Here is a 12,986-nt window from a genome sequence, read left to right as displayed (position 1 = left end):
TCTCTCTCTCTCTCTCTCTCTCTCTCTCTCTACTCTCTCTCTCTCTCTCTCTCTCTCTCTCTCTCTCTCTCTCTCTCTCTCTCTCTCTCTCTCTCTCTCTCTCTCTCTCTCTCTCTCTCTCTCTCTCTCTCTCTCTCTCCAATGAGGTATCCTAGCAGGAGGAAGTAAATGTAATATTGTAGTATTTACTTGTATGTTCGGTCAGACAACCAGATAGAACCCCCCTTCCCCCTCCCCGAAAAGAAAACATATCAGTAAGGTAGTAGTGTGTATGCTATCTATTTCCACCCAATCCCCCTCTGCAATTTCAGCAGTTTACAATTCATCGTAATAATGGCTCGAATAAGATCCCAATCCCCATCTTTGCCCACCCAATCACACACCACAATCCCACAACCTCCATCACCAGAGGAGACTTTCTCTACGTCCTCTGCTTCTTTCTGCTGATCTCCACCACCAACAATATCATGCTTTTCTACCAAAAACGCCGTCACAGCAGGATTCAATTTCGCCGCAATCTTCTCCGGCCAACAGCCGACTTTCCAAAAATTGCTCGCGCTCAAAAAATTCACATATAACGGACCTGCTGGAACAGGGTGGGTCGCATCCGTGGTAATTCCCGGGATGGGACAGACGACACAGGCCGCACGTTCGAAATGGTCGCAGCAAAAGGCAATCTTCTTTTCAATGTTTTCCGTCTCGAGGACTTCGCAGAAATCTTGCACGCGCACGTCGCCGTGCGTGCAATCGGGAGTGTTGTAGGCCCAGTTTTCGGCATTGAGGCCCCACCCGCGACCTTGCCATTCGGAGAGGATGCGTTCGGAGAGGGCGAAGCGGCGCATGATGATGATTTTGCCGCGGACTTGACCGAGTTGGGGCACGCGTGGGTCTGTGTACCAATTGTTGACGGCTTCGGAATTGGCGCTGCCGATGTAGTGATCGCGGAGGATTTGGGAGAGTTGTTGGTCGGTGGCGTCGCCTGCGCCTTCACGCTTCAAGGAGAAGATGACGGTCTCGGAAGGATTTTCTTTGAGAAACTCACGGACTTGGTTGAGGAGGCCGCGGAACTTCTTGGGGCCCGTGAGGCTGATGGGGAAGACGCCATGGACGAGATTCAGTTCGTCGTTTTTGGCATCGCTGGGGTTCTGGGGCTGAACGCGAATGTCGAAGAATCGCACGCCGTTCTCGAGCTGCTCCCGGGGGGAGACGGCTTGACAGCGCACTGAAGGAAGGGCCTTGTGATACGTGGGAGAGTTGTGGGTTCCTGGTATGGACAATGCCGAGAGCGATGTGTCGTCGCTAAACTCCTTCATCCAGGCCGCGGGGTTATAGTCTTCCATGATGGCTACGAAAGCGCTTCGCTGCAGGTGGATTGCTCGATACTCGTGCTTGGGATCGGGCGTGAGAGGCGTGAGCTTCTCGGCCATTGCAGATCTGGTCGGCAAATCGATGCGCCATTTGCCCCCTCCATCGCCCTGCACGGTCAGACGGAGGATGTCGTTCCCATCGCGCTCGGTGAGGTTGATGTCTGTCTGCGAGGTGGAGAAGGGTTCTAGACGGATCTCGACGTCTTGATGGACAAAGCTCTCCGACTTGTCGCTCAGCTCTGTCTGGGTGGGTGCGCTACTTCCGGAGCCCGTGACGTTGCTCATCAGAGAGGTGAAGTTCTTGGAAAAGGTGTCTAGACCAGCAACGCTGGACTTGCGCCTGGCCGGACTCGCATATCGCTCGACCAGCCGGATGGTGAGCGGCTGCGCTGTCAGGTTCCGTATAGTGATGGGGCTTGCCATGATGATGATGATGATGATGATGTGTGCTTGTAGTGTCCAGTCTCCGAGAGGCGAGAGTCACCGTTAGCACATGCTCTTGTGGTCGCGCGTGAGTGAATATATAAAATGTATTTATGTATATATCCCTCAACCAACAGTTCCAAGACACCAAGTCCATCGCCAAACGGTTGGCATACGCAGCTTGGTGCAGACTCGAGTGGAGCTGTCGATCGTGCCAAGACCTCGCCTCTGCCGATTGTCAGCCATTCCATGAGTCCATGTGACATCGCGATGCAGCCGAGAGTGGCGGGTCACTGTGGCCATTCTTCTATCGTGGCATACCATGTATGTAGCAACGACAATGAAGACTGAATTCACGGCCTAGAATTGGCCAAGTCCAGCTGAGTACATAGTGACATAAACAGACTTCCCGACATCCATCTATCACTGTCGGGGGTCCTTGAACCCTGCGCGTACAAGTACATAGAATACGGTGCCGATAGCAGCATCTTCATCATCTGCCTTCCATGCCACTGTTTCTCATTTTGTACCTGTCCCTAGAGACATTTCCTCTAAACAGCCGTTCCAGTTCTCCTTGAAGTATGCTCCGTCCCCGCCCATCTCGTAGGACCGTCCCTCACCTCACCATCAGCCGCTGCATCGCCCTTCTGAATTCACGTCGAGTCCGAACTTCGACTTGATATTGTGGACTTCCTCACGCCACCTCGACTTCGAAATCTTTGCTTCCCTTCACCATGGATCAACGCAACGCTAAATATCATTCCACCTGACAATCGTCTAGAGCTGCTAGGATCGTACAGGCAGCCGCCTTCCCATCAAGAGACGCTTCGCTTGGGCATACCCAGGCTTCCCGTGGTGAATCGTGCGATCTGCACGTCCTGCAAGTTCTTCTTTGACTGTATTTTTACTCGTTTTGCTGGTAATGACCTTGTACATAGTTCTGAGGCCGTTGGAACCTGCAGCTCCTGGCCATGCGAGTCCCGGTGCCATATTCGTAGTAGACTCAGGACGCGATTGTGGATAGGGTGAGTCATGGCAATGCCGATGTAGGAGAATTACGGGCTTCTCATCGTCGACATCGCGAGAGTATACTGAAGAGGAGCAGTCGTCAACAGGCAGCCCTGATATTGAATATTGTCTTGATTTCTGGCGGTAGGCGATGTCTGAATCCACGCTGCCGCTTGGACACGAAGGGGACATCGGCTTTTCGTTATCGACGTCACGAGAATATATCGAAGAAGAACAATCTTCGCTCCAGGGCTGTCCGGGCATCGAGCTGTCCATCAACACTAGCGGACGGTTGTCCCTTTGTAGGGGCAAGCTGCTAGCGCGCGTGGGAACTGGTGGGCCAGCGGCAGTCGTCTTTCCGGATGGAGGCGCCGACTGACGATTTGATAAGCTACTCCCGCACGACGGGATATTGATGCGAAGAGATGCCATGTTATAGCAGGTTGTGGATGATGGAATGAATTGGACTTCTGTACCTGGTGACCAGCGAATATATAGAGTTGAGACTTTGAGGTTCCACATGTTGTACCAGACTTTGTCGCGGTTGGGCCAGCTAAGTGCTGCCAGGAGCGTGATATTTCGGTGGGTCGCAAAATGACTGCTGACCACGTTGACATCCACTTTGGCTTATCAGAGGTGTTCTCTTGGTAAGTTGGTACTGCACTCCTCTTGGCGTGCCATAATTTGATGCATAGGGAGGCACTCTCGACCGTACCGTCTCTACTCAGCACAATTGCCTCTGTCAGGCCAGAAAGCTGCTCCCTTCAAAATGGCAGCAATAGCTACCTTGTCAATACTCAGTCCTGGTTGAGAGCCAACTCCTCCATATTCGCAACATTCTGCTCCAATTCCCGCATCTTCTGGCCAATCCGGCTCTTTACCTCAGCAGCCAGCTCCTGATCTTCGCCGTTAATCACCGCATTGTACGCCTCCTGGACTTTGGTCAACTCCTCCCTGGCAGCTTTTCTGTCCTCCTCGGCGTAGATGCTGGCCTTTTCCGTCTCTTCCCTGGCAATGTCAAACTCGTCTTGTGCAGTGGCATACAGTTCGACAATATCTTCGATGCGCTCGTCGGCCTTTGACTTGGACGAGGCCCATCGCAGCACGTGGGCTGGCGCGTGGGAAGCACAGCGCGTGTTGGTGGCGGCAAGCAGACGCGGTCTCGCCAGTGTCCGCATGGCTCGTTTCGTTGGCGCAGACGGGCGCAAGGCACGCGTGAAGATGGCTCGGGCGACGATCATTGGTGCGTCGGTTGTTCTGTCTGCCTACAGATGTAGATGAGATGGTAGGTACTGTACACTGTACAATGTCCGAGTAGGGTACTAGGTACCTAGTAGTCTTGGTATTGGCAACCGGGCATGCACGTGAACACAAGGTGCAAGGCTCTTCGGGGGTCTGATGACGTATTGTTCCATATAAGGTTAAAGACCGGTCCCATACAGACGGGAGTTACTGTAACGGACCCTCGCCTCTCACTCACCATTACCATCAGATCATCATCAGCCCTACTGCCCACATGGCATAAGGCGCAGGCACATGCAAGTTTGCCAATCCCGAGCATGCTGAAGAGCCTTCTGCCAAGCTGGCTGTCTCCTGGAGATATCGTCGCCGACCCTTCCACCACCGCAGGGTCAGAGCATGAGGTCGCACCTGATGGAAAGCATGACACCCAGAACGAAGACATCGCGGAGGGCGATACCACGCCCAAAGCCACGTCGAGGACACCTCCAGGCCAGGTGCCCATCCTCGACTTGAGCCGGCACGACGACCAGGAGGACTCATCAGAAGATCATAAACAGGAAGAAGATGAACCGAGCGCACCATCCTTCCCTGCTGTCAACAGCGTACAGCGCGCTTCTTCGATGATGCCGCCGCCGCCTCCCAGGCCTGGTGCAAATGCGGGCAGTACTCTTATGCCTCCTCCCTCGCGACCCGCCACTACACTTCGACCGAGCGCAGCCGCCGGCCTTCGAGTTCCCAGCACAGGACCGCTTCCCAATCGTGGCCCTCCCGTGGCAAGCCAACAGCGGGTGAGCTCCAGTCTGGCACCAAATGGCACCGCAAAGGCAACCCCAAACCCGCGTAACAAAGTCCTCCTCAAGCCTGGTCACTCACCCATGGATTGGGCAGCTCTCACGAAGACGGGCAATATGTCTGGCGTCAGTACTTTTCAGCGAGTGACGCCGGGTCAGCTGAAAACCATGACGGGTCGAAAAGGAAAGCCAGCGTGGTCTAGTTGGCAAGGCAAGGTCTACAACATTACCCCTTATCTACCCTTTCATCCAGGCGGCGAAGCTGAATTGATGAAGGCGGCAGGTCGGGATGGCACCAAACTGTTCATGGACGTGCATCCCTGGGTGAATTGGGAGAACATGCTGGAGACGTGTCTGGTGGGCGTCTTGGTGCCTGAGAACTATGATCAGGGAGAAGGGAGTACTTTGGAAGATATGGATTGACGCAAAGCATCGTCAGCAGGTGGGTGCCGCGTAACTCCGGCCAACTGGTGAAAGGCCACCGCAATGGTTGAGGATTTTGCGCTTTTGCAAGCTACCTATTTCTCGGCGGCCCTCTCCTCAGCAAAGAAGCACTTTCATGTGACGACTGCGCTCTTGATATCGATGTATCAGAGAACGGATCCCCGCACGTCGTATAAAGTAGCATCTCAGAGGTTGCTTCACTGATAAAGGTGCCTGTGCAGTCCGAGTAAGCACCAAGGAGTCTCTCGAGTTACTCTCGGGCTTCCATCTTGTGGGTACCGACCCTTGACTTTCATGTTCGCAACGGTGATGTGGCATGACGCTGTCTCGCTCCGACATTGATGATTGTACCTGCTTAGTCTGCTGCTCACTTTATGTCGGAATACGAAGGGGTTCGGGTTGTCAGCAACGGCACAAATTGACCCCAGAACTGCCGTTCAGCGCAGACCTATCTCGAGCGCGATTGCCGGTATGCACTATGAGCATGGCAGTATCTCTCGTTTTTTGGTGCGGACATGCACGACAGCGTTGCAGCCATTGTCGGCTTGTGGAGTTTCACCTGTACAGCAGTCGAACAGTCAAACTAGATGGCGTAGTGGTATATATAGCACATATAGGACTTGGCGACTCTGACCCGCTTCAAGAATCAAACATGCTCCAGGCACAGCCGGCTGATATGATGCAAGCCACGCCACGCGAGCCGCGACTCGCCTGGCATGCCGTCATCCTACGCGTAGGCGGAGATATATGTCCGGTATGGCATACATGTAAGATAGATACATGTCGGTAATGTGTGTTTGTGTCCATTCATATCCATCTCCACCATCATTTCGGTTTTCCTCCCAGTACCAATTGTAGGACGACCAGGCGACAGTACGATAGTGCCCCGGTTTCATTGGCGTCGTACAGCTTCTTCCCACCGATCGAACGACATGGCGATGAAATGGCTTCGCACCGCCAAGCCGAGTGTGCACTCGAGCAGGAGTCTGACAGCGTTGGATGAGCCGCTGGCATGTGAGCGTGGCACCAAATTAATGAATGCCGTGCCAGGCAAACAAGCACGGCGACTGACGAGACCAATGCGTAGTGGCGGACGCGATGCGGCATGGTGCGCTCATTTTGAACGATGGTACGAAAGATGGCCCTTGGAGGAGGAGGAGGACATGCGATGCGAATCGATGTATTTTTATTGTATTCATGAAGTTGTATATGATGATGATGATGTGCTTACGATGAGGTTTTCGCAGAGGTCGACAAGGCGGAAGCAGAGTTGTCCAAGGGAACGTCGCCCTTTCATATGCTGGGCGCGGCGACGACCTTGTTTCTCCGCGCGACGCTGGGCTTTGAAAAGGATATTATGGCTCAAGCGGTATTACATTTTTTGTCACATTCTTTGATTCACTACGCCTTGATTCTTTTTTTGTTATAATTCTCACTAATCACATTCGACTCCTCTACAGGCCTCACGATTAGCCGAGGCGGAAGCGTCGGCCAGCGAGCACCAGAAGCGTGCTGTGAAGGATTCCTCGACGGGCCATGAGAGCAAAATCTACCCACGAGGCTCCGAATATGCCTTGTGTCATGCCGAGGCGCAGTTGATGGCCGCCGTGGTCGCGGTGTTGCACGAGAGCTTGACTGAGTCGCTGAAGGGATTCTACAAGTTGAGAAAGGCGTTTGGGACGCTCCAGGAGATTGTAGAGGCTGAGCACAAGTACCTGGAGAAGCATCATTCCGGCTCAGGATCTTCTTCGCTGGTCACTACTAGAACGGCTACTATTACTCCGCCAGAGAATCATTCCGGCTCTACATCTGGAGTCTTGACCCCCGTTGAAGATGAGGAGGACGACTTCAAGGATGCGGTCGAGGAGTTTCTCGACGACCAGGCGACACTGCACGAATATCAAGATCATCTGGATTTGAGCGGACTTCGGTTGCAGGAGTCCCTTCAAGGCATCGAAAGGCGTGCAGATGAGCTGAATTTTAGAGCTATCACCGATGATCCGATCGATATCTTCATACATTCGGGAGCTGCTCTATGTTTTGGGTTACTGCAACTGCTGCTCTCGTTGGTACCTCCGGCTTTCAGCAAGATCCTATCCATGTTCTCCTTTCGCGCCATCGATCGCGAGAGTGCTCTCGGTCTGCTGTGGCGAGCGACGGCTTTCAAGCAGAATCTCAATGGGGGCATGGCTGGCCTCTGCCTGTTGCCCTTTTACAATGCTGCGGTTGCGCTCTGTGAGATCCACCGGAGAGAGGCTTACCCCAAACAGCGGCTGCAAAATCTGCTTGCGGAGATGAGGCAACTCTATCCGCGGTCAATCATGTGGATTTTGGAAGAGTCGCGTATGCGTGGCTTGGATCGAGATCTCGAAGGTGCACTTGGTCTCCTTACGCGCGACAAAGACACAACTTCGTCTATGAAGCAAATGGAGGCGCTGCGGGTGTTTGAGATGAGTATGGCGTACATGTTCTTGCATCGCTATGAGGAGTGCGCGACATCTTTTTTGCGATGCATTGAACTGAACAACTGGAGTCACGGACTGTACTACTATCTCGCGGGATCCTGCTACGTGGAGCTCTACCGCGAATATAGACATACCAACGCGAAGCTGGCAGACTCGTATCGGGACAAGGCGATGCATGTCCTGAATCAAGTTGCTGCCAATACGGGCAAGAAGAAGTTCATGGCACGACAGCTGCCCTTGGATGTATACATTTCGCGCAAGCTGGCCAAATGGCAACAGCGTGCCCATGTACGTGGATGCGATTTAGTGGATGCGATCGGTGTCTCTCCCATCGAGGAGATGATTTACTTCTGGTCGGGCTATCGCAGGCAGTCTGACTCTCACTTGAAAGAGTCCATGGCACGACTCGCGTGGTCATTCAATCAGCCGACATGGCCGAATGAAGCCATTGACGAAAAGGCCATTCTTGCAGTCCTCCAGTCCACAGTTCTACGCAATCTGGGACAAACCGACCAGGCGAAGACCATGCTGGCCGAGCACGCATTTTGTTATGAGCCTCATCAGATCACCGCCTGCGATCACGCCGATTCGTGGGCGTTACCTGTCGCGCACTACGAGCTCTGCGTCTGTCTGTGGAACGAAGCAGGTGGCCAGGACGGCGATCGCGCGAAGCTCCAAATGTGCAGCGAGGAGCTTGCGAAGGTGGAAAATTGGGGCAGTTTTGAACTCGATGCGAGAGTTGGCTTGAAGTTGACGACTGCTCGACAGACTCTGACCCAGACTGGAATCAGTTGATGAAGATATTCCACGGCATCTCGAGTAAATTCGGCAAAACAGCTGGAGGGGGGGTTGAAGAGGCCTCATCATGTACAACATACAATCCATCTGAGAGAAGCATCTCATCAGTCATATTCACTCGATCCAACCGCCTTGATTCATTGATTTCCAGCCTGCGCTCTACTCGGTATTCCAAGGCAAAGAGGATGTGCTGTGGCTGGTCAAGGCGGGAAGAGAAATCGAACACACACACACACACACACACACCGTCTCTTCCTCTGGATGCCAAGTGTGTTCAGTCACATGGACGTGTGATCAACTTCACTGCAGCAGCTGCAGCAATACTATTCGGTCGTTGCTCTCTTGTCACCGACCAGCTCTGTAAAATGATTCTATACTCACCCCCCATTGTCACCATCAACACATATAATTTATGAGAAACGCAACAATGGAGGCCTTTGTTCTCGTCCACTGTCGACGATCCGACATCAATATCAGCCCTTGATAATGGCACAACCGCCTCTTTTCAGGTTTGTAGTGGCCGTCACCGCCTGGGAGGTAGAGTTCGTTGGACCTTTTGGTACGACGTCATGCTATGATCGAGGAGGGTGGGCCACCGACGCCACTTCCGAGCACCTTTTTTTTCCTTTCCACCACCTGACTCTAATCTGTCTATACTGGAGGTAGTATGTACAGAGTGTAGCGTCGTGCTCATACCTTACCGCTGTCTGTTGTGGTTGTTGTGAGAATCAAAGATCAACACCTTTTTTTTTTGAGAGAAAAACAAATACAGTATAGGTCCAGCGTAAACAGGCAGACACAACCTCCATCTCTCACACCTAGAAGGGCCATCCATACCTTAGCATCCTCCACCCGGACAACGGACAACACCATGGCCGCAATCAAGTCCTTCTTGGGCGACAAGAAGCACCAGGTTAGATTTGCTCTCACGGCGGGAGAAAGCATACACACGATGGGGCGTGTCAGAAGCAAAAAAGATGTTTGCTTACTGTCACCTTTTCGGTGTTAGGTCGTCGCCTTTTCGTCGACTGCAATCGCCCTCTATGGTACGTCGTCCAGTCTATTATATACATGTACCTATCTTTATGTGTGAGATGGCAACTGACCCCGCTGCGTTGGTGGTGAGTAGGATATGATCAAGGAATGATGTCCCTGATCAACACAAACAAGGACTATCTCTCCACCATGGGCATTGCAGAAGAAGACGCGCAAGTGGGTTTGATTGTCAGTGTCTACTATCTAGGCACTGCAGTCGGTGCCGTGCTCATCTCCTGGTTTGCCAATCGATTCGGAAGAAAACCCGCCCTGTTTCTCTCTCTCGCTCTGGCTTCTTTGGGAAATCTCATCATGTTCATTTCTGGATTGGGCTTCAGCAGAGAACGCCTGGCTCCGCTGATTGTCATGTATCTCGGACGTGTGGTCATGGGCCTGGGAATTGGTGGCGTGGACTCCGTCGTCCCCGTGTATAGTAGTGAGTTGAGCTCGGATGATAGTAGAGGAAAGGCTCTGGCGCAGGAGTTTCAAGCGAATATCTTTGGATTGAATATGGTACAGTTGACTTGCCGAGACATTCATGGGAGAAATGAGACGCTTGCTAATTGGTTGGGTTTTTGGTCTAGGCATTCGCTATCAACTTGGTAAGCTGAATTTATATGCTAGACAGCACGGCATACATTGTCTGGTTCTCGACGTTCGACTCAGCTCTACGCGTAGATCAAGGCGGACGTCTCGATGATATTATACTCCGCCGCCCGATACATCCGCTGATACAAAACTCATGACATCTAGGTCCTCACCGTCTATCTTGGCAAGTATAACGAATGGGCATGGAGATTGCCGATCATCGTCAGTACACCCAACCAACCGACCGTCACTGGCGGTATAGTCACCCACCATTGTCTGACATGTTTTGTGTGATAGGCTATGCAAGTGTATCCGCTCTCTCTATTCGCATTCATCTACTGGCTGCCCGAGAGCCCGCGATGGTTGGTCCACCACGACCGAGTCGACGATGCCACGGAGGCTTTGCAGCAAATTCTCGGCGATGAGGACGGTAAAACCAAGTGCGATGAACTCGTCAAGGCTTCGGAGCAGGAGAGTGATGAGGAGCCGGGTTACAAGGAGATGTTCACGCCTAGTCATACACAGTTCCATCCGACTGTGAGCCTCACACTTCAGGTGTTCCATAGATATGATGACTGACCTTGTGTGCTAGATGCTGACTATCATGGGACAAATCAATCAAGCGCTAACAGGCTATGGTGCCATCAGTGTATACGGCCCTCAAATTTTCGAGCAACTCGGGTAAGACAGGCCCTGAACATCACCATCTTCCTCCCACTCCAACAAAAAATGTCTTTGCAACGAGATCGCTGACATTTTTATTTACCACTTTCCACAGCTACGGCGTGCGTCTCTCCGAATACCTCACCATGGCCAATTTCATCTCCTACTTCCTCCTCATGACTCTCGCCTGGGTCCTCATCGACGCCCTCGGCCGCCGCACCGTCATGCTCTACGGCTCAGGCACACTCACGACCTGTTTCCTGCTCCTGGCCGTTTTTGGCGGTCTCTCCCGCTATCACGAAGACCTCCAAATTCCCATTCACGCCGTCGCCGTCCCTGGGATTGTGGCGCTGTTTGTGGCAACGGGGGCGTTTGGGATTGGATGGTTGACGCCTGTCTGGTTGATTCCTACGGAAATTTTTCCTACGGCGGCGAGGGCGCATGGAACGGCGGTTTCGGTGGTGGTTTGGGTAAGTTCTTTTTTTTTCTCTCACTGTACCCCGAGTATGATGAGAAAACAAAACAAAAAAATCATACTAATCATATAATGATTCACACACAGGGCCTCGCCAATTTCACAATCACACTCATCACCCCCATCCTCTTCAACAATCTCTACTTCTACATCTATCTCATCTTCGCCGCCACCAATTTATTCGCCGGTGTCTGGACCTATCTCTACTCGCCCGAGACGGGCGGCCGAAGTTTCGAGGAGAACCAAGAGTTTTTCGAAGATGCCAAATCGGAGGGCACGTGGAGAGTGGCGAAGATTGATGAGGGGGAATTCTGTTGGTTGCCGTATCCGAAATCGGATGGGGGCGAGGAGAGTGGGGAGTCGCAGCCGCTGTTGAGGAGGGTGAGGGATCAGGTTACTTCTTGAGGGTTGGAAGGGGGAGGGAGGTGTGTGAGGAGGAGGAGGATCGTTGGTGAGAGGTGTTTTGCATGTGTGTGAGAGAAGGAGGCTTTTTGGTAAAAGATCTACTTGGAGAGGAGGTATTTGACTTTGGGTAATTTTTGCTGCAGTATGAGCTCAGTAGTCTCAGGTAAATATCCATCCGCATTGTACATACATGGATGGCACTGCGTAGATGCGGTGGATGGCACATGTATGATTCAACAATCATATCCTCATCAATTCATTCACAGCATTGATATCTTGCATCTCATCTCATTACAATCGAGGCTTGACAGCATTGTCCAGAGGGCCGCTCCGATCCAAGATCCATTGCGCGACATCATGAGCAAACGTCCGCTTGTCGTCTCCCGGCTCACTATGCAACTTGTGATACCATCCCTCATACGCCTTCAACTCCTTATCTTCCACCTGCAAACGTCGAAACCACTTCTCACACGCCTCATAACTCACCACCTGATCCCCCGTCCCAAACCCAATCCACACTCTCGTTTTGCCCCCTTCGCCCTCACCCTCCTTGATCACCGCCCTCCCCTCCTCCAAATCCCCCGCACGATCCAACATCGCCGTCAAACACTCCAGCGTCCCCGTATCATGACACAACGGATCCTCGTCCCACTCCCGACACACTTCGACATCGCGACACATTTTACTCGTATCCAACTTCGACACCATCTGCCTCTGCGGCAACACGCGACTCGCCCATTTCCCCAACAGCACAGTAGATTTCCACGGCCGCGAATTCCGAGGCAAAGCAATAAATGGCGATTCGCACAAAATCCCTCGAATCCGCGCTCGAATCTCCCGTGGTCCATTGGCCGCATACCACAGCACTTCTCCACCGCCCATACTGTGGCCCATCAGAAAGAGCGGAATGTGCGATTCCTCTTCTCGCGCGAGAACGGATTCCAACATGCAGGTTAAATCTCCGAGGATGCGTGTCGTGTTTCCCGTGTTGCCTCTGTCGCGGGGTGAACGCACGTTTTGGCCCCAGCCGCGTTGGTCGTAGGCGTACACTTTGATTCCTCGGTGCGCGAGGGAGGGGAAGAGTGTGCCATAGCAGTTGATGTGGTCGCTGAAGCCGTGGACGAAGACTAGACGGGCGGTGAGGGATTCGGGGTTGTTGGTCCAGGTTTTGGTGTAGAGGGGGATGTGGTCGTCGGTGTGGAGGGTGCCTTCGGAGATGGAGAGGGCGAGGTTAGGGGGAGGTGAGGGTGATGTGGCCATTGGAAATGAGTGATTAAATAAA

At 52.7% G+C, this 12,986-nt stretch overlaps 6 protein-coding genes across 6 annotated transcripts; 3 read left to right on the top strand and 3 right to left on the bottom strand.

Moving 5' to 3' along the window:
* Positions 1-262: 262 nt before the first annotated feature.
* Positions 263-1,936, bottom strand: SEPMUDRAFT_146062 (PLC-like phosphodiesterase). Its single transcript, XM_016903431.1, has one exon. The coding sequence runs from the start codon at positions 1,788-1,790 to the stop codon at positions 279-281; it is 1,512 nt and encodes a 503-aa protein (XP_016765056.1). The 5' UTR covers positions 1,791-1,936; the 3' UTR covers positions 263-278.
* A 403-nt stretch (positions 1,937-2,339) lies between these two features.
* On the bottom strand, positions 2,340-4,080 carry SEPMUDRAFT_146061 (uncharacterized protein). The gene has a single exon (XM_016903430.1). The coding sequence runs from the start codon at positions 3,318-3,320 to the stop codon at positions 2,577-2,579; it is 744 nt and encodes a 247-aa protein (XP_016765055.1). The 5' UTR covers positions 3,321-4,080; the 3' UTR covers positions 2,340-2,576.
* Positions 4,081-4,278: 198 nt separating this feature from the next.
* SEPMUDRAFT_146060 (uncharacterized protein) lies at positions 4,279-5,971 on the top strand. The gene has a single exon (XM_016903429.1). It carries the CDS (start codon positions 4,358-4,360, stop codon positions 5,252-5,254), a length of 897 nt encoding a protein of 298 aa, XP_016765054.1. The 5' UTR covers positions 4,279-4,357; the 3' UTR covers positions 5,255-5,971.
* A 131-nt stretch (positions 5,972-6,102) lies between these two features.
* Positions 6,103-8,659, top strand: SEPMUDRAFT_146059 (uncharacterized protein). The gene is made up of 4 exons (XM_016903428.1): positions 6,103-6,289; positions 6,363-6,404; positions 6,523-6,644; positions 6,736-8,659. Exons 1-4 carry the CDS (start codon positions 6,208-6,210, stop codon positions 8,533-8,535), a joined length of 2,046 nt encoding a protein of 681 aa, XP_016765053.1. The 5' UTR covers positions 6,103-6,207; the 3' UTR covers positions 8,536-8,659.
* A 551-nt stretch (positions 8,660-9,210) lies between these two features.
* SEPMUDRAFT_146056 (general substrate transporter) lies at positions 9,211-12,910 on the top strand. The gene is made up of 9 exons (XM_016903427.1): positions 9,211-9,451; positions 9,548-9,584; positions 9,668-10,086; positions 10,158-10,175; positions 10,327-10,383; positions 10,459-10,698; positions 10,754-10,842; positions 10,940-11,294; positions 11,387-12,910. Exons 1-9 carry the CDS (start codon positions 9,410-9,412, stop codon positions 11,702-11,704), a joined length of 1,575 nt encoding a protein of 524 aa, XP_016765052.1. The 5' UTR covers positions 9,211-9,409; the 3' UTR covers positions 11,705-12,910.
* Positions 11,996-12,964, bottom strand: SEPMUDRAFT_104249 (alpha/beta-hydrolase; the record flags this gene model as incomplete). The annotated part of the gene is made up of 1 exon (XM_016900535.1): positions 11,996-12,964. The coding sequence occupies one exon, from the start codon at positions 12,962-12,964 to the stop codon at positions 11,996-11,998; it is 969 nt and encodes a 322-aa protein (XP_016765051.1).
* Between the last annotated feature and the right edge of the window lie 22 nt (positions 12,965-12,986).

The sequence above is a fragment of the Sphaerulina musiva genome (assembly GCF_000320565.1).
Source record: "Sphaerulina musiva SO2202 unplaced genomic scaffold SEPMUscaffold_1, whole genome shotgun sequence".
In the NCBI taxonomy this organism is placed as follows: Eukaryota; Fungi; Ascomycota; class Dothideomycetes; order Mycosphaerellales; family Mycosphaerellaceae; genus Sphaerulina; species Sphaerulina musiva.
Note: the sequence above shows the minus strand (reverse complement) of the source record. Positions and strands in the feature narration are given on the sequence as shown.

Coding starts and splice junctions, on each gene's coding strand:
- SEPMUDRAFT_146060 (XM_016903429.1), top strand. CDS start 4,358: ATGCTGAAGAGCCTTCTGCCAAGCTGGCTGTCTCCTGGAGATATCGTC.
- SEPMUDRAFT_146059 (XM_016903428.1), top strand. CDS start 6,208: ATGGCGATGAAATGGCTTCGCACCGCCAAGCCGAGTGTGCACTCGAGC. Junction 6,405..6,522: donor TGCGCTCATTTTGAACGATG/GTACGAAAGATG, acceptor AGGTTTTCGCAG/AGGTCGACAAGGCGGAAGCA. Junction 6,645..6,735: donor AGGATATTATGGCTCAAGCG/GTATTACATTTT, acceptor ACTCCTCTACAG/GCCTCACGATTAGCCGAGGC.
- SEPMUDRAFT_146062 (XM_016903431.1), bottom strand. CDS start 1,790: ATGGCAAGCCCCATCACTATACGGAACCTGACAGCGCAGCCGCTCACC.
- SEPMUDRAFT_146056 (XM_016903427.1), top strand. CDS start 9,410: ATGGCCGCAATCAAGTCCTTCTTGGGCGACAAGAAGCACCAG. Junction 9,452..9,547: donor TGGGCGACAAGAAGCACCAG/GTTAGATTTGCT, acceptor TTTCGGTGTTAG/GTCGTCGCCTTTTCGTCGAC. Junction 10,699..10,753: donor ATACACAGTTCCATCCGACT/GTGAGCCTCACA, acceptor CTTGTGTGCTAG/ATGCTGACTATCATGGGACA.
- SEPMUDRAFT_146061 (XM_016903430.1), bottom strand. CDS start 3,320: ATGTGGAACCTCAAAGTCTCAACTCTATATATTCGCTGGTCACCAGGT.